We start from the raw sequence: 22,170 nt of genomic DNA on the forward strand, positions 1-22,170 counted from the left end.
AAAATCCTATGCTAAAAAATGGAAAAGATTCTGTTCCTGGAGCCAAACTCAGGGGATGGGCACAGCAGTGCCCAATTTACAGCATATTCTTCAGTACTTAACTGAGATGCTTCACAAGGGCCTTTCCTTTTCTTCCATCAAAATTCATGCCTCAGCCATTTCAGCACATTGCAATACAGAGCCACCCCTCTTCTCTCATCCACTGCTGAAGCAATTCCTCAGAGTGGCCAAAAACATAAGACCACCCAGGACAGCCCCTTCTCCAGCCTGGGACCTTAACTTTGTATTTGAAAAGCTCACTCTACCTCCCTTTGAGCCAGCTGCAAATGCAGAGTTGAAATTCCTTTCTTGGAAAACAGCCTTCCTTCTAGCCATCACTTCAGCAAGAAGGGTGTCTGAATTACAGGCCCTCATGGCAGTGGAGCCTTTCTTCATCTTTCATGTGGACAGGGTGTCCCTCAGGACCAATCCTTCCTTTATGCCCAAGGTGGTATCCAGTGTGGCCCTTAATCAGTCCATTCATTTGCCAACCTTCTTTTCTAATCCGCAGAACAAAGGGGAACGAATACTGCACTCCTTGGACTTGCACAGACAACTTAGATTTTACTTGGACTGGAGTAAGCCTCTCAGGAAATCTGAACAGCTGCTGGTTGCATTTGCTGCAGGGGTAGAGGGGAAGGCCATTTTAAAGCAAACCATTTCTAAGTGGATAGGCCATTGCATTAATTTCTGCTACAAGCACCATGGAAAACCTACCCCACAGGGGATAAGACCACATTCCTCCAGGGCTGCATCTACCTGTATAGCCTTTCTCAGAGGTGTCCTTACCAGGGACACCCTAGAAGTTGCTACCTGGAGTTCTGTACATACCTTCACCAAGCATTACCACTTGCCATTTTTTTCTATATCCAGAGCTGGCTTTGCCACTGCATTCTTACAGGGCCTTTCAGCTGGTCCTAATGCTATCTAATTGCCCCCTCCCATCCTTAGCTTTGGAAATCTACCCAAATGTGATGATTGCAACAGTGAAACATGAAGAACATAGTACAGTTGTGTACACTTACCATAAATGTAGATGGTCGAATGTATTCACTGTTGCAGTCCTGGTTACCCTCCTTCCAGCACCCTGACTTCTGTTGACTATACCTCTATTCTCATTTACTATGCTTAAAGCTTTCTGGTGTATTTGCTTTTTGTTGGAGGTGTAACCTTGTATATAATTGCTTCCCATTATAGGGGCACCTGACATCTGGGGCAAGAATAACTGATGTAATGGCGTCGGCTGCATGCTTTATACCCCTGACGACCTGACGTCATGGAAGATGAGATAGCAACCAATGCAGGACCCAAAACTTTGATAATCAGGCCGACTGAGGGCTACCTGCAAGCAGATAACCCAAATGTGATGACTGCAACAGTGAATACACTCGAACATCTACATTTATGGTAAGTGTACACAACTGTACTTTCTTCCCACTGTAGTAATGGTGGTGGCTGTCTTATTCTTAGACATAGTTATCAGTCCACTGCCTCAGGTTTGCAATGTTAGTAAATCTCATTCCCCAACACAGAGTTCTCCTTCTGCACTGTATTCATTCCAGTCAAGAGGGGGTAAAGTATTTTCATCTCTTTGCAAAGCTAAAACTGTGGTGAACTTGATTTGGGGTCCTCTACTCTGACTTAGACATGCAAATCCCGAGTATGCTAAATTCAAAAACCTCAGTTTAGTGTTATAACATGTTACATGTTATCCTCTGAAAAGTGACTTGATGCAGCAGGTAATGGCCACACAGTAATGGTAATCTAATTAGTCTTCTAAAGATTACTGTGGCAGCCAGGTTTTTGGAGTGCATGAACATCTTTTCACACTGATGGTATCTTGCCAACTCTCAAAATCTGATGCATGTTTATCCCAGATTTTTGAGTTTTCCTCAACTTCATATCCTTTTCATGCAGACCAGAATGGCTTACTATTTCAAACAGACTATTGCCATGGTTACTTTTGTGGAGACAGTGTAATATACAGTGTTACTTGTAACTGGCATTTGTGATGTTTTTGCTCTGAAATATTATGTTTGCATGATAATTGCTACTGGAATACCCAAAGAAATACAAATATTGCAACAGATGGGAAACATGAATGTAATAAGGAAACACTTGATGTGAGGTTGAATGTATCCCAGTATTTTCCAAAAGTAGATGTAATATGTTATGATACATACCTGTGGAGGAATACCGGAAGTATTTTGCTTTGAGTTGCTTTAAGGGAAAGAAATTAGTGACTGGTTGGTAGTACAGCACAGAAGTTTGCAATTTTAACCATAGATGAATTTGATTTGTGCACTACATGTGTTTGATTCTTGTAACCTACACTTGCACACTCACTGTCTTTGAATAACTATTGTAACTGTTTTGATCATAATTGAGAAAAGGAGTTTGTGTCTTGTAGGTTTTATTCAGTCTAGTTTTTAAGTTGTATGCTCATAAGGAAAAGTGACCAAATTTATCTAGTTTTAGAGTCTGCAAATTAAAACTCCATTAAATTTATTAAACTTTGCTTCATTCACAAAATCCATCCTCCCACAACCTTTTTCCCATTTTTGCACATGGGCTAGGGTGTCACATTGACAATGAAAATAATCCAGAGCCAGTGTTCACACTGACAGGTGGCAAGCTCTGCTGTGGTTGTTCTTCCATACCATAAACACATGCACACTTGCACTTGAAGCCTATTTAGAGAGCCCATTCCACCTACTGTATGTCTTTGGCCATTGGGAGGAAAATGGATCACCGAAAGAAAACCCACACAGAGGGAGGGCATGCAGACTCCACACAGAAGGCACCCCAGCCAAGAATCAAACCAATTAACCTTTTTGTGAGGCAACAATGCTTCCCGCCACATATCAAGCAAAAATAGTTTACTTAACCTGTTTTGTTCTTATGAGAATTACTCATTTTTAAGTTGCTATTGTGGTAGTTTGAGTCTGTTTATTAGTATATGTCTGTGAAGATTATTAACCATTTCCTAACTGAACAAGTAAGTGTTGAAACATCACTTCTTTCCTAGGATTCATAAAGTGGCAGGGGCGGCCCATGCTATTGGACTGCCGGACTGCAGCCCCCTCAACTTCAAACTAACAAAATAAAAAAATAAAAAGAAAAAAAATAATAAAAAAATATTTTAAAATTTCGCGGACTTCGCGCATGCGCACTAGTCCAGACTGCTGCTGAGACAGTCTGGAGCAAGGAGCATGCGCAGATTGTCTCAGCAGCAGTCCTGATTGAGACACGTGAACAGGAGCACTCCCACAAGTCTATGCAGTTTTAAACTGCATAGACTGCCTGTGAACTCGCTGGGGAAACGCGTCGGGGTCGGACTGCAAGGTCAGCAGTCAGGAGAAGGATCTCGGGTATGGATTGGAGCTTGCTGCAGGGGAAGATCTTGCAACGGCAAGGTCGGATTTGCATGGGTTTTCAGCTGCACTCGTCGGGGGGGAGGGGGTTTGAGGACAGGGACCTGGATTTAATGGTGGTTTTGCAGACAGGGATTTTTGAGGACAGGGACCTGGATTTAATGGTGGTTTTGTGGACAGGGATTTACTACAGGACCAGGTAAGTGTGTGTGTGTGTGTGTGTGTGTGTGTGTGTGTGTGTGTGTGTGTGTGTGTGTGTGTGTGTGTGTGTGTGTGTGTGTGTGTGAAAATGCCCCTGGTGCAATATACTGGTGGTATGGTAGGGAATACCTCAGGCTTGAACCCTGTACCTTGTATGCAGGTGTTAAAGACCTGAATTCCCTACCCACCACTATTTGTAAAAAAAAAAACTGCAGATTTTTGCCTCATATTTGATCTGATCTGTTCCTCATAATATCTGTGGTTTATAAATGTTGCAATGCTTGATATTTGATAGTGCAGTGGTAGCATTGTTGCCTCACAGCTGCAGGTTCTCAGGTTTGCTTCTTGGCTGGGGTGCCTTCTTTGTGGGGGGGGGGTCTGTATCTTCTCCCTGTGTTTGTGTGGGTTTGCTTTTGTGTCCTCCCATGTTCCAAAGACATGTCTGCATTACTTCTTCCTGGGCCTCTGCTGAGAATTGTTTTTTTTTTATTCCAAGTCAGACTGTTCTGATTAACAAATGTTAAATAAAATTGACAGGCATTTGAATTTCAGACTTCAGGTTTCTGAATGTTGAGTTCCTTACATATTTGATGGTGCAGTGGCAGTATTGTTGCCTCACAGCTATAGGTTTTCTGGTTTGATTCTTGGCTGGGGTGCCTTCTCTGTGGAGTCTGCATCCTTATCCCTGTGTTTGTGTGGATTTGCTCTGGTGTCCTGCCATTTTACAAAGACATGTGTCTACAGTATTTCTCCCTGGGCCTCTGCTGAAAATTGTTTTTGTTCCGTCAGAAGTAAAATTGACAGGCATTTGAATTTCAGACTTCATATTCTTCAGAAAATACATAGTAAAACAACGTTTTATTCTATCAATAAATACATAGTAACACAACCTTTTATTATAGCAATTTTTTAAGTTTATAAGATGGCTATTTGAAATTTGTCCTTATTTTTGGGACTGTAATACCCTTTTAGTGGCTTTGTCCAGGTTTTTTGTGCTAAGGTTGACAGCTATGGCAAGAACTGAATTCACTGAATATGTTTGAGGGCTGTATTCCCTCATTACTGGGTCCAGGTGTTCTGTGCTAAGAGGTTTACAGCTATGGTGAGAACTGAATTCATTAAATGATAGCCATTTAAGTTTCAGTCTTCCTTTCTTTCACAAAGCAGCTGATTTGGCATAGTGGTATGTTGCTCTTGACTGTTTTGCACAGGGACCTTGGCAGTAAAATGTACGGTGGTAACACAGCATTTTTCTTTCACAAAGCAGGTGATTTGGCATAGTGGTGTGTTGTTCTGACTCTTTTGCACAGGGACCTTGGCAGTAAAATGTATGGTGGTAACACAGCATTTTATTCTAGCAGCTTTCCAAGATTATACAAGCAATGTTTAATGTGTCCCTGGTTTTTGCCCTTTTGACCAACCCCAGTAAATTTGGCTTTTTCCAGACTTCTTGTGCTGCGAAGTTGAGTATTGAGTAGATTTTACAAGGAGCTGAGAGCTGCAGGGGAAGAGAAGTTTAGTGCTGATTATGCTAAGTCAGCTGACATTGCTAATAGCACAAAAGGTTGTGTACTTGCTTTTGATGCAGAAGGTTGTTGGTTCTACTCCCATAAGGGGTGAATGCTGCCGTACTGAAAATTAAGATACTAACTATGAGCCTGTTATCAGTTTGCCATCCATTTCCGATTGCAATATTACTAGCTTATTTTTAATGTAATTTATGCAATTTCTTCCTCAGGGGCATCAGACACTTTATTTTTCGATGAAACCATGAAATATAAAGGTGATTGCTAGCACCAACCTCTTCATTACAGATTTATTTAACGTGGAATTATTTAGATGACTTTTTTACTACTTCAGAGATTGTGCATATTTACTGATAATGGTGGACTGTAGAATTGTGCATATTTACTGATAATAGTGGACTGTAGAAGTTTGAGTAGACTTTTATGATGGAAATGTTCTGAATTGGACAGTTTTGTTTCATTGTTTACTGGAAAAATGTTCAAAGCAATAGGAAGAAGTATCAAAGAGCACATGTATGTTTCATATGCAAGGGGCCTATGATTTGAAAACAGCCCAGAATTAATTTTTATCTGCCACGGGTAAAATGTATTTTCTTTGAATGTGGGTTTTAATGTTGTTTCAATGAATGTGAGTTTCAAGGGCAGAGAAGGTTTAATGCCAAGTTTGTTTAGCAGATGTCTTAGTGTTTGTGCTGTAAAATGCAAAATAAAACTTTCAAATGAAGTTCAAATCATCATAGAAGTAAATCAGTATGCACATTAGTGTTTATGGTAAATGGAGTGAAATAGCAAAGTAATGGATCATTGGAATGGCTGCAGAGAGGCTCCATTCGACCATGGTTTTGTGAGGGGGAAGGGTGGCAAACTTAGACAGCCCCAGCTGAACTATACCTCCCAACTGTCCAGATTTTCAAAGAATGAATAGATTTTTTGCTTCTTATTTTTGGTTTGTTCCTCATAAAATTTGTGGTTTTCTGGCAAATCATTTAGGAATTAAGTCACTAAATAATGACACACTAGTTTCAGACTTCATAACCTTCAGAAAAATGCATGCTAAAGTAAGACCTGTTCTATCAACTGTCCCAGTTTATAGAAGAGCAATTTTAGTACTGTTTATATGTTCCCCCAATATATTTGGCCTTGTCCAGATTTATGTCCCAGTTTATACAAGAGCAATTTTTAGTACTGTTTATATGTTCCCCCAATATATTTGGCCTTGTCCAGATTTACTGCATTAACAGGTTGAGAGGTACATGCAAATAAATTGCTTTATAGAATTAGGCATAGCCAAACCTCTGAACTGTCCCTGATTTTGACTCAAAATGTTGCTCTTCCCCTAATGATCCCTCCATAAAATAGCAATTTTGGAAGAAAACATGGAGGGTTTATAATTAAGAAATAACTGTAATAATCAGATTACTTTTATTTCAGAAATGCATGTAGATTATTTTATTTTGTCAGCTGCTCAAGTTAGCAGTACTAATATTAAAGTGTCCCTTCTCTGACAGGTTCCCAGCTGTATTGTGTTGCTATTTTATATTTTTACATCACATTTTTGGTCCATTTTTCATAAAATTGTGTTTTTTTGGCAAATTAGTGACAAATAATTAAAGACTGAAGTTAGAAAATAATGACAGACATTTGAGTTTCAGATTTCATACCATTCAGAAAATTCATACTAATGCAAGACCTCTATTAGCTTTCTAAGTTTATAAGAGCAATATTTTAAAAATTGTCCTTATTTTTGGGCCTTTGTCCCATTTCTTTGTATGGCTTTGCCCAGATTTCTTGCTCTGAGGTTGAGAGGTATGACAAATGTGTCAGGGCCATCACAAGTCAGTGAGAGACATTTCAAAACTGTGACATACTTGTTACACCCCACTCTCCCATGTAGTGACTCTGGATGTGTCAAAGCAAGGCAAGGAGTAGTTATGCAGTGTAAATGTGCATAGAATCCCACCCATCCAAGGTAGACACAAGTACTAGAGTGGCGCTTCATCTGTCCTTGATTTTTACAGAATGGTCTGGTTTCTGTCATATTTTTTGTACTGTTGATTTATGCTTATTACTCAAAGTGCCTGTTGCTCTGTGTTTAAGTAGCAATACTTTAATGACCATCAGGTAAGCTTGGCTGAGATTGCAAGATGCAAGTAAGCTTTAATAAGCATACTGTTAAAGAATTGCCAACATTGGAAGCCTTTCTCTTGCCATGTAGAGAATACTTAACTAGATAATGTATAAACCTTGGGTATTGAAATGCATATGCCAGTATTTGTAATAAAGGACAGAATTACATTATTTTAAGAGTCTCATTACACTTGGAGACTTCCAGTCATCTCTGCAGGCTTTACCCGTAAACTGAATGCTAATCGCGTGGTCCATAACCTGTACAGTAATCCTTTTAAGCAATGTATCTTGAGCTTATTTCTTGTTTGCTTTTCATTTTTTACTTTGATCATGTTTTCCCCATGAAACAAGTAGATGTCAGGCAGCAGGTCTTTTTTTGGATAAGGCACATTTTTACAAGTGGGAGCATCAGAGATTTCTACTTTCAGCATGTTACTTGTTACTTTAATAAAGCTGAATATAAATTATAATTAGAACTGCAGTGCAAGAAGTGGTTTGAGTTGAGTGCTGCTTGTTTTTCTTATACTTGATTTTAACTGGCATTCCATTAATGTATTTAAAAAAAGTAATTTATTTTTTCATGCCTCACAACCTTTTTTGTTTCCATCTAGATATTAAGCTGTCTTGCAGCCAATGCATTGAAATATTTTTATTCTTCTACACTTCATTTTTGTCTTGATTGGACTCTCATGACGACTGTTTGGCACCCAGTGCAGTATATTTAGTTTTTGTGGTTTGCTACTACAGGTGTGTGGGTGGGTGGGTGTGTGTGTGTGGGTGTGGGTGTGTGTGTGTGGGTGGGTGGGTGGGTGTGTGGTAGGGAATACCTCAGGCTTGAACCCTGTACCTTGTATGCAGGTGTTAAAGACCTGAATTCCCTACCCACCACCATTTGTAAAAAAAAAACTGCAGATTTTTGCCTCATATTTGATCTGATCCGTTCCTCATAATATCTGTGGTTTGTAAATGTTGCAATGCTTGATATTTGATGGTGCAGTGGTAAGGTTGTTGCCTCACAGCTGCAGGTTCTCAGGTTTGCTTCTTGGCTGGGGTGCCTTCTTTGTGAGGTCTTTATCTTCTCCCTGTGTTTGTGTGGGTTTGCTTTTGTGTCCTCCCATGTTACAAAGAAATGTCTGCATTATTTCTTCCTGGGCCTCTGCTGAAATTTTTTTTTTGTTCCAAGTCAGACTGTCCTGATTAACAAATGTTAAACAAAATTGACAGGCATTTGAATTTCAGACTTTAGGTTTCTGAATGTTTAAGTCCTTGCATATTTGATGGTGCAGTGGTAGTATTGTTGCCTCACAGCTATAGGTTTTATGGTTTGATTCTTGGCTGGGGTGCCTTCTGTGTGGAGTCTGCATCTCCTCCCTTTGTTTGTGTGGATTTGCTCTGGTGCCCTGTCATTTTACAAAGACGTGTCTGCAGTATTTCTCCCTGGGTCTCTGCTGAAAATTGTTTTTATTTTGTCAGCAGTAAAATTGACAGGCATTTGAATTTCAGACTTCATGTTCTTCAGAAAATACATAGTAACACAACCGTAACACAACCTTTTTTTCTAGCAATTTTCTAAGTTTCTAAGATGAATATTTGAAATTTGTCCCTATTTTTGGGACTGTATTCCCCCATTATTGGCTTTGTCCAGGTTTTTTGTGCTAAGGTTGACAGCTATGGCAAGAACTGAATTCACTGAATGTTTGAGGGCTGTATTCCCTCATTACTGGGTTTGTCCAGGTGTTTTGTACTAAGAGGTTGACAGCTATGGTGAGAATTGAATTCACTAAATGATAGCCATTTAAGTTTCAGTCTTCCTCTTTTACAAAGCAGCTGATTTGGCGTAGTGGTATGTTGTTCTGACTGTTTTGCACAGGGAGCTTGGCAGTAAAATGTATGGTTCTAGCAACTTTCCAAGATTATACAAGCAATGTTTGTGTCCCTGTTTTTTGGGCTTTTGACCCCCCCGCCAATACATTTTGGCTTTTTCCAGTTTTCTTGTGCTGCGAAGTTGAGTATTGAGTAGATTTTACAAGGAGGTGAGAGCTGCAGGGGAACAGAAGTTTAGTGTTGCTTAAGGGAAGTTGGTTTGTCTTGTTAATAGCACAACAGGTTGTGTACTTGCCTTTGATGCAGAAGGCTGTGGGTTCTACTCCCACAAGGGGTGGATGCTGCCGTACTGAGAATGTTCTCCTTGGTGAAGATACTAACTATGAGTCCGTTATCAGTTTGCCATCCATTTCCTCTTGCAATATTACTAGCTTATCATTTTTTTAATGTAATATAGGCAATTTATTCCTGAGGGGCAACAGACATTTTATTTTTCGATGAAACCATGAAATATAAAGGTGTTTGCTAGCAGCAACCTCTTCATTAGTTACTGATTTCTTTAATGTGGAATTTAGATGACTTTTACTTCTTCAGAGATAGTGCATATTTACTGATAATGGTGGACTGTAAAATTGTGCATATTTACTGATAATGGTGGACTGTAGAATTGTGCATATTTACTGATAATGGTGGACTGTAGAATTGTGCATATTTACCGATAATGGTGGACTGTGGAAGTCTGAGTAGACTTTTATGATAAATGTTCTGAACTGGGCAGTTTTGTCATTATGGGTGCATGCATTTTGTTTCATTGCTTACTGGAAAAATGTTCAAAACAAATTTAAAACGCCCTCTAACAAATGTAATATATTGTACAAGGAATATAATTTAGTACAATGAGGAAGGTGTATCAAAGAGCACATGTATGTTTCATATGCAAGGGGCCTATGATTTGAAAACAGCCCAAAATTAATCTTTATCTGCCACTGGCAAAATGTATTTTCTTTGAATGTGGGTTTCAATGATTGTGAGTTTCAAGGGCAGATAAGTTTTAATGCTAAGTTTTCTTTATGAGACTGCATTGCTTTGTTTAGTAGATGACTTAGTGTTTGTGCTGTAAAATACAAAATAAAACTTTCAAATGAAGTCCAACTCATCATAGAAGTAAAGCAGTATGCACATTAGTGTTTATGGCAAATGGAGTGAAATAGCCAAGTAATGGTTCATTGGAATGGCTGCAGAGGCTCCATTCAACCATGATTTTGTCAGGGGGGAAGGGCAGCAAACTCAGACAGGCCCAGCTGAACTATACCTCCCAACTGTCCAGATTTTCAAAGAATTAATAGATTTTTGCTTCTTATTTTTGGTTTGTTGTTCATAAAATTTGTAGTTTTCTGGCAAATCATTTAGAAATTAAGTCACTAAATAATGATACACTGAGTTTCAGACTTCATAACCTTCAGAAAAATGCATGCTAAAGTAAGAACTGTTATTCTATCAACTGTCTCAATTTATACAAGAGCAATTTTAGTACTGTTTATATGTTCCCCAATATATTTGGCCTTGTTCAGATTTACTGCATTAACAGGTTGAGAGGTACATGCAAATAAATTGCTTTATAGAATTAGGCATAGCCAACCTCTCAACTGTCCCCGATTTTGGCTCAGAATGTTGCTCTTCCCCCTAATAATCCCTCCGCAAAATAGCAATTTTGGAAGAAAACATGGAGGGTTTACAATTAAGAAATAACTGTAATAATCAAAGTTATAGATTACTTGAAATGCATGTAGATTCTTTTATTTTGTCAGCTGCTCAAGTTAGCAGTACTCATATTAAAGTATCCCTTCTTTGACATGTTCCCAGCTGTATTGTGTGGCTATTTTATATTTTTGCATCACATTTGGTCCATTTTTCATAAAATTGTGTTTTTTGGCAAATTAGTGACAAGTCACTAAAGACTGAAGTTAGAAAATAATGACAGACATTTGAGTTTCAGATTTTATACCCTTCAGAAAAGTCATACTAATGCAAGACCTATTCTATTATCTTTCTAAGTTTATTAGAGCAATATTTAAAAATTGTCCATATTTTTGGGCATTTGTCCCACTTCTGTGTATGGCTTTGTCCAGATTTCTTGCTCTGAGGTTGAGAGGTATGACAAATGTGTCAGGGCCATCATAGTCAGCCAGAGACATTTCAAATTGTGACATACTTGTTGCACCCCACTCCACCATGTAGTGACTCTGTATGTGTCCAAGCAAGGCAAGGAGTAGTTATGCAGTGTAAATGTGCAGTGTGCCCCCCCCCCATCCAAGGTAGACACATGTACTACAGTGGCTTTTCATCTGTCCTTGATTTTGCAGAAAGGTCTGGTTTCTGTCATATTTTTGTACTGTTGATTTATGCTTATTACTCAAAGTGCCTGTTGCTCTGTGTTTAAGTAGCAATGCTTTAATGACCATAAGGTAAGCTTGTCTGAGATCGTAAGATGTAAGTAAGCTTTAATAAGCATACTGTTAAAAAATTGCCAACATAGAAAGCCTTTCTGTTGTTGCCATGCAGAGAATACTTGACTAGATAATGTATAAGCCTTGGGTATTAAAGGACAGGATTCCATTATTTTAAAAAGCTCATTACACTTGTTGGAGACTTCCAGTCATCTCTACAGACTTTACCCATAAACTAAACAGAATGCCAATCATGTGTGGTCCATAACCTGTACAGTAATCCTTTAAGCAATGTATCTTGAGCTTGTTTCTTGTTTGCTTTTCATTTTTTGCTTGCATGTTTTCCCCATGAAACAAGTAGATAGTTGTCAGGCAGCAAGTCTTTTTTGGATAAGAAACATTTTTACAAGTGGGGGCATCACAGAGATTTCTACTTTCAGGATGTTACTTGGTACTTTAATAAAGCTGAATATAAATTATAATTAGAACTGCAGTGCAAGGAGAAGTGGTTTGAGTTGAGTGCTTCTGGTTTTTCTTGTACTTGATTTTGACTGGCATTCCAGTAATGTATTTAAAAAAATATTTTTTCATACCTCACAACCTTTTGTTTCCATCTAGATATTAAGTAAGCTGTCATGCAGCCAATGCATTGAAATATTTTTATTCTTCTACACTTATTTTTGTCTTGATTGGACTCTCATAATGATGGTTTGCCACCCAGGGCAGCGTATTTAATTAAAGTTAGTTTTTGTGGTTTTGAGCATAGCCCCTCCCCTTTCTAGTTGACCACACCCCTTCCCCCTTGACCCCACCCATTCAGCTGTCTCCTGCAGCCCCCCTTTGATTTGAAGTCACCAGCCGCCACTGTAAAGTGGTAATAAAATACCTGTTGCAGTGGAGATGTGACAAGTAATTATAAAACTGGATCATTTTACACAGGGTCCATTAATGGTTGTTAGCAGAGGTTATTTATTGCTGTTTTATTTGTAATAATGTATTTTTTTACCCAGTATCCTCACTGCCTGCTGATCGTCAGACCTTTGCATCCAAGTGTTTCATTTGTTCCCCATCATGAAGGTTGAGAATCAGCTGAGATGGGCCAACATTAAGGCAGCTGTCATTGGATAGTCATACTTTCCTGGTTAGCCCTAGTGTTTCCAGCAGTCACACAGATTATCACAAGAGAAAGGATCATGCAATGGGCTGACTGCAAAGGTTGCTCCCTCATTTCCACAGAGGGCAATTCCCTCTTGCAGACCCACCCCAAAATTGAAGCATAGGAGGTGGCTTCCATCGGGGAAACCGCCTAAGTGGACATAATCCTTCCCACTCCCTGGGAGAGGTGAATGTGCCATGCCTTTTCACTTCTTTCCCTCGTTGTCTAGCTCCTCCAGTGCCAGGGCCACTAAATAAACCCTGGTCACATGGGCAGCAGTCTGGGCGCCATCCTCCTATGCCATGAAGCCAGGCTTATTTGTAATAGTATAAGTAAAACCAGGGTAAGAATTATTCTTTAAGTTTTTTTAAGAAAGCTGTAACTCTTAGGTTATTCTTTTTGAGAACTGTAGTTGTATCCAGTTTTTAAATACTTCAGTTAAATACATTCTGTATATCTGTAAAATGATAAAACTGTATATAAGTGCCTTTAGCTTTGTTTGTTAGCTGTGATTTTGTTTGTGGTTTGAGTTGGACGTTGTGAAAAGGGTTTACTTGTAATGTCCAAAGGTAAAAGACATAAAATTTCAGAAATGAGTACTCTGAAGTTTGTTTCACAAGAAGTCACTGTCCCTTTGACCTCTGTACATGTACTCAGTATGTTTCTGATACTGTGTGTCGCACATATATGAATCTGCACTGTAGCATTCTGAAGTATTGCTAATGTTTTGCTATTTAAAGATTCTAATGATTTTATGCATCTTAAACTAGAGTGAAATACAAAGAAGTATTTTATTAACCTCCTTTTAATGTATTTCTTTAGATCAATGTAGTAATTTTCATATTGGCAGCAAAGGCATCTTGCGGCCGAAGACATAGGACATTTGAGAAAAATGGGGCCATGTAAGTTCATGTACTTGGTTTACTTTGCAGTTGCCTATCAGTGTAAAGATATTGTTCTTGTTTAGCAATTGTACAGATATTGGAGTTCTTTCCAGCAAGTTTTACTAGGCTATTTCTAGTGAGACCTTAGTTTAAAAAAAGACCTAAGCTGTGTTTGTTTTACACTCAAACTTGCATTTTTTTTTCTGTTCTATTTTAGCTCTGGTCTGCGAACTGCCTTTGTATTACTGCTTCTGATCAGCGCCACGTGGCTGTTGGGCTTAATGGCTGTCAACACTGATGTCATGACCTTCCATTACTTGTTTGCCATCTTCAGCTGCCTACAGGTGTGGCCATTTGCAGTTATATGAAACTCTGATCTAGTATACCTTTTATTTTGGTATAAGACGATGGGAACCTGTGCAGTATTTCTAAAGTTTTCTAATTTCCTTTAAATAAAGTACAGATTGTATCAGCAGAATGGTTGAACAGTTTTGCCCTAGAACTAAAATTTTAAATCTGATCCACCTAAAAGTATGTATTCCTTTGGACTTGTGTTTGTCAACCTTAGGTTTTCAACTTTCATGGGGTTCCATTCCTGTTAATGCATAAACCCTGGCACATGTTTTTAGGAGGAAGTCATTTGTATAGATTTGAAATATTTCTTGAGTCGTAAGAATTAAGAATCCATGTGACATTTTTAAGATAAGCGGGGTCAAAAGACAGAGTAATGGATACATGTAATGCATTATAAATGCATCATTATAAACTGTGCAGGAGAAAAGAAGAAAATAGAAAGGAAGTTATAAGGTGTACAGTAGTTATGCTACATAAATCAGTAAAAGTAAAATTGTATGGTAACATTTATAAAACATAGAAGACCTCTTCCTTTGGGATGTCCACCTGCCCAGACTGAGGTAAAAAAATAGTCACGGAGAGGCCTTATTAATACTAAGCAATGATTAACTTGCAGTGATATCAGTACGAAGGCATAAAAGCCTGATGTTTTTAAGGTGGTATCAGAGACAGAAAGTCCCACTTCATCTTTATACAAGTTGAGTAAAAGTAGAGAGTACTCATGAGAAGAATGTCGTCAGAATACTCAATATCTTTTCAGCATCTAGTAAGATAGATTTTATGTTGTCGTTTGTATCCGTGTGTATTGCTAGGATATTTAATACTTTTCTGGTTTACTGAATTATTTTTGTTTGCCCATTTTCTGTATTACACCAAGCTTGACTGTACATGAATCATGAGGTAAGAATATGTGCCTATTTATAGAAGAATCAATGTCCGTTCTTCCATTTCCTGATAGAAAAATTATTGTATACTAACTATTGATCAAAAATTTATTATTTTTTTCTAGTAAAGTTTCTGTGAATAAGTCCAGATAATATTTTACCAAAGCTATGAGTAAGTCACTAGATCATGTGTCCTGTATGCAGCTTGAAGAATGGCGTAGCTAACACAGACTTTCTTAACTGGGTTATATTTTTTTCTTTTGTCTTTTTATTTTTATTATTATTATTATTATTATTGCTGTTAATATTACTACTGATAAGGGGTAGCAGTAGGCAACTGAGCTAGCAATAGGCAAAATCTAATGCATTCCTTCTTTTTTTCTGTACAGTGTCAACCCATGTAGGATAAGTAGTTATATCTAACTGTCCATCTGCACCTTCGATGAGTGTTAGGTAGAATGTCAGACCCTCTGTATATCCAGAGACAATAATGATTGTGACATTTTGTTTTTGCTTTCTTGTAACAACAATTTTGCAGTTAATCGGGATATTGTATGTACAGTAACAACATAAAAGATTGTCCTCCTCAACCTTTATTCCGAAGAGAGAAAAACAGTTACTTGGCGTGTTGTTATCCATTTTCAAATGTAGGCTTATATGCCTTCATACTGATATCATTCCACATGACCCATAGATAGCCAGCCTGTACCAAGGAGGATACTGCTTTAATATCCATATAATACCATATCCACTGTGAAAGAAAAAGAGCAATAGAGCAAAGGAAACTGTTCAGTTCCCAAAAACTCTTCAGTCTTTCATTTGTTTAAAAGAGTGAGATATTGTTTCATTCACATGATGCAGCTCAACTGAACCGAAACCTTCTGACTTTGCTTTATGTTTTGTGTCACGCTTAATGGGCAGTTTACCCATAATTAACCTAAAAAAGAAGTCATGCCAGTTAAGAAGCTCCTGAAATATAACTTGCCATTTATATATATATATATATATATATATATATATATATGTATATTTATATATATGTGTGTGTAACTTGCCATCTATATATATATATATATGTATATATATGTATATTGAGACAGCACCTGTAAAAGTATATATATATATATATATATATATATATATATATATATATGGCAAGTTATTTATATTAGATATATATATATATATATATATATATATATATATATATATATCAATAAAATGCCAGATAGCTGTCATAGAGATATAGCATGCCTTCTTGGCAAAAACTAGTTGGTCGGGACTGAACTTTGCATAACATAACATTGGGCAGGTACAAAAGAAAGGGTAATTTGTTTTAGTTCTGAAGATTCTTTTACCTGGGTAGCTTTGAAACCAAAACATTGAGTTCCCCCAGGGTATTATCCCCCCCAAAAAAGTAAAAAATAGGATCCACTGATGATCAAATCAGTAGTCATGCTTTAAAGTATTATACCATTCCTATGGAGAGTCCATTGAAAGCCATAGAAGACGACTGCCTTACTCGACTCCCTAGAACCAAACTATCACTTAACTTGGAGAGAAAGGGCTCAGAGGAGGAGACTGTAGTTTGTGATCTCTAAGATCAAGGATGTCACCAGCCTCAAGAACCGGAAATTGACAAGTAGATAAGGAAGGAGTTACAGTAATTTTTAGTTCTAATTTTTTGACCAAGGTAAGGAGCAGGCCAAGGTTGCACAACAACTACCACCAGAAGTAAATCCCCAAAAACTGGAACAACTTCAGAATCAGCAACATGTGTTACCTCACTTCCTTATTATACCAATCAATTAAATGAGCCATCAGAAGCAAACCAGTCAGAAAAAGTCAGTTGACAAGAGTGTTTTACCAGCTGATCACAACAGCTGTGATTTACACAATGATTAGGAGGTTTCTGATCTTAACACAGACTGGAACATCTGGACAACCAGTCCCAGTGTCCCTTGGATTCGGGTCCCAACAGGGTGAATTATCACAATTATGTGCACACGCTTGTCAATAAAAGGGGAGCAAAGGGAAGGAGAGAGGAAAGGCAAGAAATAATGATTTTTCCAAGAACTAATGGGGTAATGATGGCTTACAATGGTTATAATATTTTCAGTTGTAGTAATATTTCCATGGCGCACAAATATTTTTCTTTGTTTGAAAAAAGTTTTTAATTTATATCTATTTAACTTGATATTTCTGTTGCCATAACTGAGATGAAAATGTTTACAAGGAAATTAAATCTTGATTTTTTCTTTCTTTTCAAGAAAAGCAAAGTATTTATTTATTTGTTTGACATTTGTTAACCAGGTTGGTCTGACTGGGCAGATGCCCTTTTTCAGTGGAGACCCGAGGAGAAAAGCTCCAATTGTACATGAAACAAGCAGTAAAATAACAGTGTCAATAGTTACAATGCAAAAATCAATACAAACAGTAAAGATAATAAGATAAGTAGGTGCAAGTGATGCACTAATAATAATAGCAACTAATAAACAACTAACATGGCATACTTTTACAGGGAAACAAATTAAAGCATGTACAGTACAAAAAAAAAAAAGTAGACGGAAATCAATCTAAAGGGCTTTTTAAAAAGGAGAGCTTTTTTAACCCTGTCATGCATACGGTTATTTAGCATTTCAGAAAGACTGTATTACTGATTTGTATAATTTAGCTAAAGAAAGTAAAGGCTTAAGGAAATTTTATTTGAGTATTAAAGAAAATGCACCCCCGGATTTACAAAGCCCATTATAGCATGCAGGATTAGTTTAAGAGCTATTTTCGGCAATATGGCTGACATGCGATCCAGGAACGAGCTCCCGGGACGTGCACATGAGCTCTTAGGCTAAGCCTGCACAGACCGAGCACCTGTATGCAAATTACCCTCACTTGCAGGTGTAAACCATGCAAATGAGGGTAATATGCGATCAAGGAAGCTTGCAGCCATCTGTGCAGGATGAGTGCAGTGTGCAGAAATGTACTCGGTTAGTAAACGATTGCAGTTCAGCAATCTACAAAATGGACCCATGACAGCTTCAAATAAAGACTGCATATCATTGAGGAAGCAGGCCATTGGCATTACAAAATGCAAAAGAAAAAAATAAACAACGTTTAATTTTATCTACGCCAATCTCGCCTGGTTAAGCATAGGGCAGCGACACGCAAACAGGATCGGGGGGAAATTAATAAAATAAACCTAAAATAAGCATTCTAACTAAAATCAGTATTCTGCCATGCAAGTCAGTGGCAGTCAGAAGACAACCTGACCAGTGTGTAATGGTTGCTCAGGGGGGAGGCTCAGTGTGGGACATGTAACTATGCATTAGCAGGCAATCCTATGCAAATGAGGGAAGGGTTAGTGAATCCCAGATTTTCCCAGAGTGTGAGGCAGGTCCCAAGAGTGTAAGAGTATAAATAGCTGGGTGCAAGACTAGGATATAGGTGACATCATGGGTGTGTGTGTCAGGCATATACTGTAAGTGGATTGGAGACCTGTGGCTCGGGATTGCTCCTAGCGTAGCACAGCTAAGCTAGGGGTGTGTTTAAACCTGCCTAGCACTCTTTATAAAGTGTAAGCAGGTGTGCTCGCCACACACTGTGTTGTACAGGAAGAAAAAGGAAGTTAAACCAGGAAAAAGCAGCTCGTTGCACATTTGAGCACTCTGCGCGGTGCACACATGGGCCTAAACAGGGAGGCAATGGGAAGGGAAAACAGCAGTAGGAAGGTAATCAAGGAGACATAGTCGACCTGCTAGGTGAAATGTATCAGAATCACCTAATCACACAGGAAGCAGACCAGCTCAGCCCAGTACACCACTATAAACCAAGCAAAAACCTACCCCCCTGGTTTTTCCACACTCTACACCACTGGTGTATACAAGCGGGGAAATTTTAAAACTAAACCTACAAAATGAAAAGGGCTGCAGTAGGCAACATAGAACAAAATGTGCAAGAGGCTGAGGGTGGTGAGGATGTCAGTGCTGCCGAACAACCCACGATGAGGCAGAGAAGAGTGTACAGACCCAGGGTAACCTATTAGTGGCTACATGAGCTGGAGATAGTGGAGTGCTATAGGGTGGACAACGACCTCCTACAGCAAATCCTTGAGCTGTGCAGGCCACATCTGACACACCACACTGGCCAAGGGGAACCCATCCCAGTGGATACCAAGGTATGTGTAGGCCTAGGTATACTAGCCACAGGTACCTCCCAAACTACAACTGGGGATAACATGGGCATCTCACAGGCATCAGCATCCAGAGTCTGTTTGGGTCTTTCGGCTTTTCCTGGTTAGGGGTCGCCACAGCGGAACTCCGGTCCGCTAATGATTGGCAGTAGAGATTTACTTGCTGGCTTGCCGGGCCTAACGCACAACTTTCAATGAAGGAACACCCATTCATGCATGTCGCCACACAGAAGATGCTCTAACTGAGAATCAAACGGGCAACGTCTAACTATGAGGCAAACAACGCTACTGCAGCACCACCACTGCAGTAGGCATCAGCATCCATAGTATTCCACCAATTCCTGGATGCCATGTCAGCACATGCCAGTGAGCCTGTATATTTCCTCAACACATGTGAGGTGTTGACCCGCAGTATGTGTCTCTTCCACCAACTAGCTAACTACCTTGGGGTGGTGGGTGCTGTAGACTGCACTCACGTATGCATCAAAGCACCACCCCGTGAGCAGGGTAGGGCCTACATCAACCACAGGGGCATCCCCTCTATCAACTGCCAGGTCATATGTGATGCCCAGGGCATTATACTGAATGTGTGTGCTGGCTGCCCTGGAAGCTGTGATGATTCACACATATGGCAACTGACGCAGCTGTACCACAGATTTGCCGATGTGGACATCCCCTATGGTCACCTAGTAGGGGATGCTGTGACAGCCATCAGAAATGCACACACACACCTGAACAACAATGCCATAATGATGCACACGCACAGGCCAGATATATAATAGAAGATGTGTTTGGGATTCTCAGGTCATGGTTCCGGTGTCTGGACACATCCGGTGTAGCCTTGCAGTATTCACCAGCCACATGTACCCAAATAGTAATGGTATGTGCTGTGCTACACAGTATGATCCTGCAGAAACAGCTGCAGCAGGAACAGCATGGGGCAGGGCCACACAGCCCCCCACCAATGCCAAGGCCTGTACAGGTACAGAGTGACTCAAAGGAGGAACAACCTGAGCCTGCTCCAGTGGGCTGAAGGGGGCGTGCCCAGTATCCCTGGCCTTGGCAAAGAGGCAACACATAGCATATGCACTGACACATAAGGGCCCCAGGGAATGACACCTCTCTCAGACTCGCACAGACAGTAAAAGGGATGTCAAACATGACACTACCTGTGCCTAACCATGTATAGGGAGTGTACTATGTGCATCCGACATAGGCAGCCCTCCAGCACCATCCTCAAGTCCGGCATACCCTCAAGGTAAGTCGATCAACCTACCAAATGTCAAACGGAGTAGAATGTGTTTTTACCTGTAGCTATGGTATGGATGTGAACATGCAAGGGAATTGGGTGGCTGGATGTCAAGGCAGCAGAGAGTAGACAACCATAGTGGCAGCATGAGATCTGTTACACATACTGGAGTCACCATAGTAGCCAGTACTACACAGGGTGACAAAACCCACTGCAGGAAATGGCCTGAGCGACAGGGGTGTCCATAAGAGCCACACATACCAGTCACGAAGGATCACATACCCAGCAACAGTCTCAGCCAGCAGGACAGGTGAAGACAAACACAAACAAATGCTGTACTGTGGCCTCCGAATGTGCCTTATGGTTAACCCCTCCCCCAGGCCTACACAGACAGACCGCAGCAGGCCAGGCAGTGGGATGTAAGTTGTGAAGGCTAGGATGTCAGACACTAATATGTAGGTAAACAAAGCTAGGATCTGTACTACATTGGTAAGCCCTAGCCAGCAGGATAGGTAAGACTACAGATGGAAATGGAGTACCTGACTTACCAGTACAGTCCTAGCAAATGTGTACAAGTGTCAGGTGCGCCTCCCCCCATCCAACGTACACATAGATTAACAATCAGGTGTGCCTCCCCTACTCCTGTGTAGAACAGTAGAAACAGTGAGGTGCCCCCCCCGCTATACAGAAATGTAGCAACAATCAATGACAAATGACCGATGGATACCCTGCAGACACAGCATGCTACCCGATGGTGTACAACAAAAGGTCAGCACCGCAGTGCAAACAACCTGGACATGGTACACACATGCAACGCAGATGGCCATACTGGGCATGCTCACACACTGAGAGGAATGAAGGCTTTGTCAGTCAGCATACTGAGAGGTCATACTGGGCATGCTCACACACTTAAACACATGAAGGCCATGTCTGCAAACACCAGTGGACCAGGCATATCTGGAAGTTGCAGTTCTCAGTGTGAACACGTCAGTATGGACCACTCCTGCCTTGCACACACAGTGGATAGGAATGCAGACAAATATATAAGGACAACACACTATAATAAGCCACAGGCACACAGGCATAGATGTGTGGAAGAGGGTGACTGTGACAAGGAGCCATGCGGGCCTGTCCCAACTGGCACACAGGCTAAGGGCCCCCAACACATGAGGTGCGGATGTAACCCACTGCGGATACTAGCCACCAGTACCAGTCAGCATGACAGACTATGTGGTGTACATGCCAGCTGTGCAACAAGACTGTACAAGGAAGCAGCCATCTAGTAGCTGTATACATGCACCTGTGACATATGACATACATGAATGGGGTATGGCCCATGCACACACAGCCCTCCCCATAGCAGTAGTATGACAAGCCTGTTGCGGTCATCCAATGTGAATTACACCTTTGGGAGAGCTATAGCTCAGTAAAATGCATGGCGCATCCCATAATTGCGTACTGCTGTAGTGGCAGAGTAGTTAGGTAGTAGTACTAACCCCAGACCTGTCAATTGTGTGTGTGCCTGTCTGCCTCTGTGTAGAATGAAGTGCTTGTTAGGCTACTCACACTCCGTGCAATACATATATTAAACTTTGGCAAGGCTGCTGATGTCACTCACCTAGGAGTACACCTCTGAGAACATGATAGTCCCGTAATCACCGTGGCGTGTTCTGTAACTGCGTACTGCTGTAGTGTGTAAACTAGTTAGGTAGGTGTTTGAACCCCAGCCCTGGCAGTTGTGTGTGTTTGTGTGTGAGTCTGTGTGTGTGTCTGACTGGGTAGAGAGCAATGCTTTGTAGGCTACTCACACTTCATACAATACAAATACACTACTTTGCCAAGGCTACTGATGTCACTCATCTAGAAGTACACCTCTGGGAAATTGATAGCCCAGTAATCGCAGTGGCGCATCCTGTAAC

General features: G+C 40.1%; 1 protein-coding gene across 1 annotated transcript in view; it reads left to right on the forward strand.

Annotated features, from left to right (window-relative positions):
• Positions 1–22,170, forward strand: part of CELSR1 (cadherin EGF LAG seven-pass G-type receptor 1) — a 2,549,932-nt gene that overhangs the window by 2,427,884 nt on the left and 99,878 nt on the right. The window contains exons 27-28 of the mRNA XM_044088384.1: positions 13,517–13,596; positions 13,796–13,922. Coding sequence (XP_043944319.1) covers positions 13,517–13,596; positions 13,796–13,922 — 207 coding nt within the window. The remainder of the gene's footprint in view (positions 1–13,516; positions 13,597–13,795; positions 13,923–22,170) is intronic.

This window comes from Protopterus annectens, chromosome 11.part0 (genome assembly GCF_019279795.1).
Source record: "Protopterus annectens isolate FY-2018-M chromosome 11.part0, PAN1.0, whole genome shotgun sequence".
Taxonomy (NCBI): Eukaryota; Metazoa; Chordata; order Ceratodontiformes; family Protopteridae; genus Protopterus; species Protopterus annectens.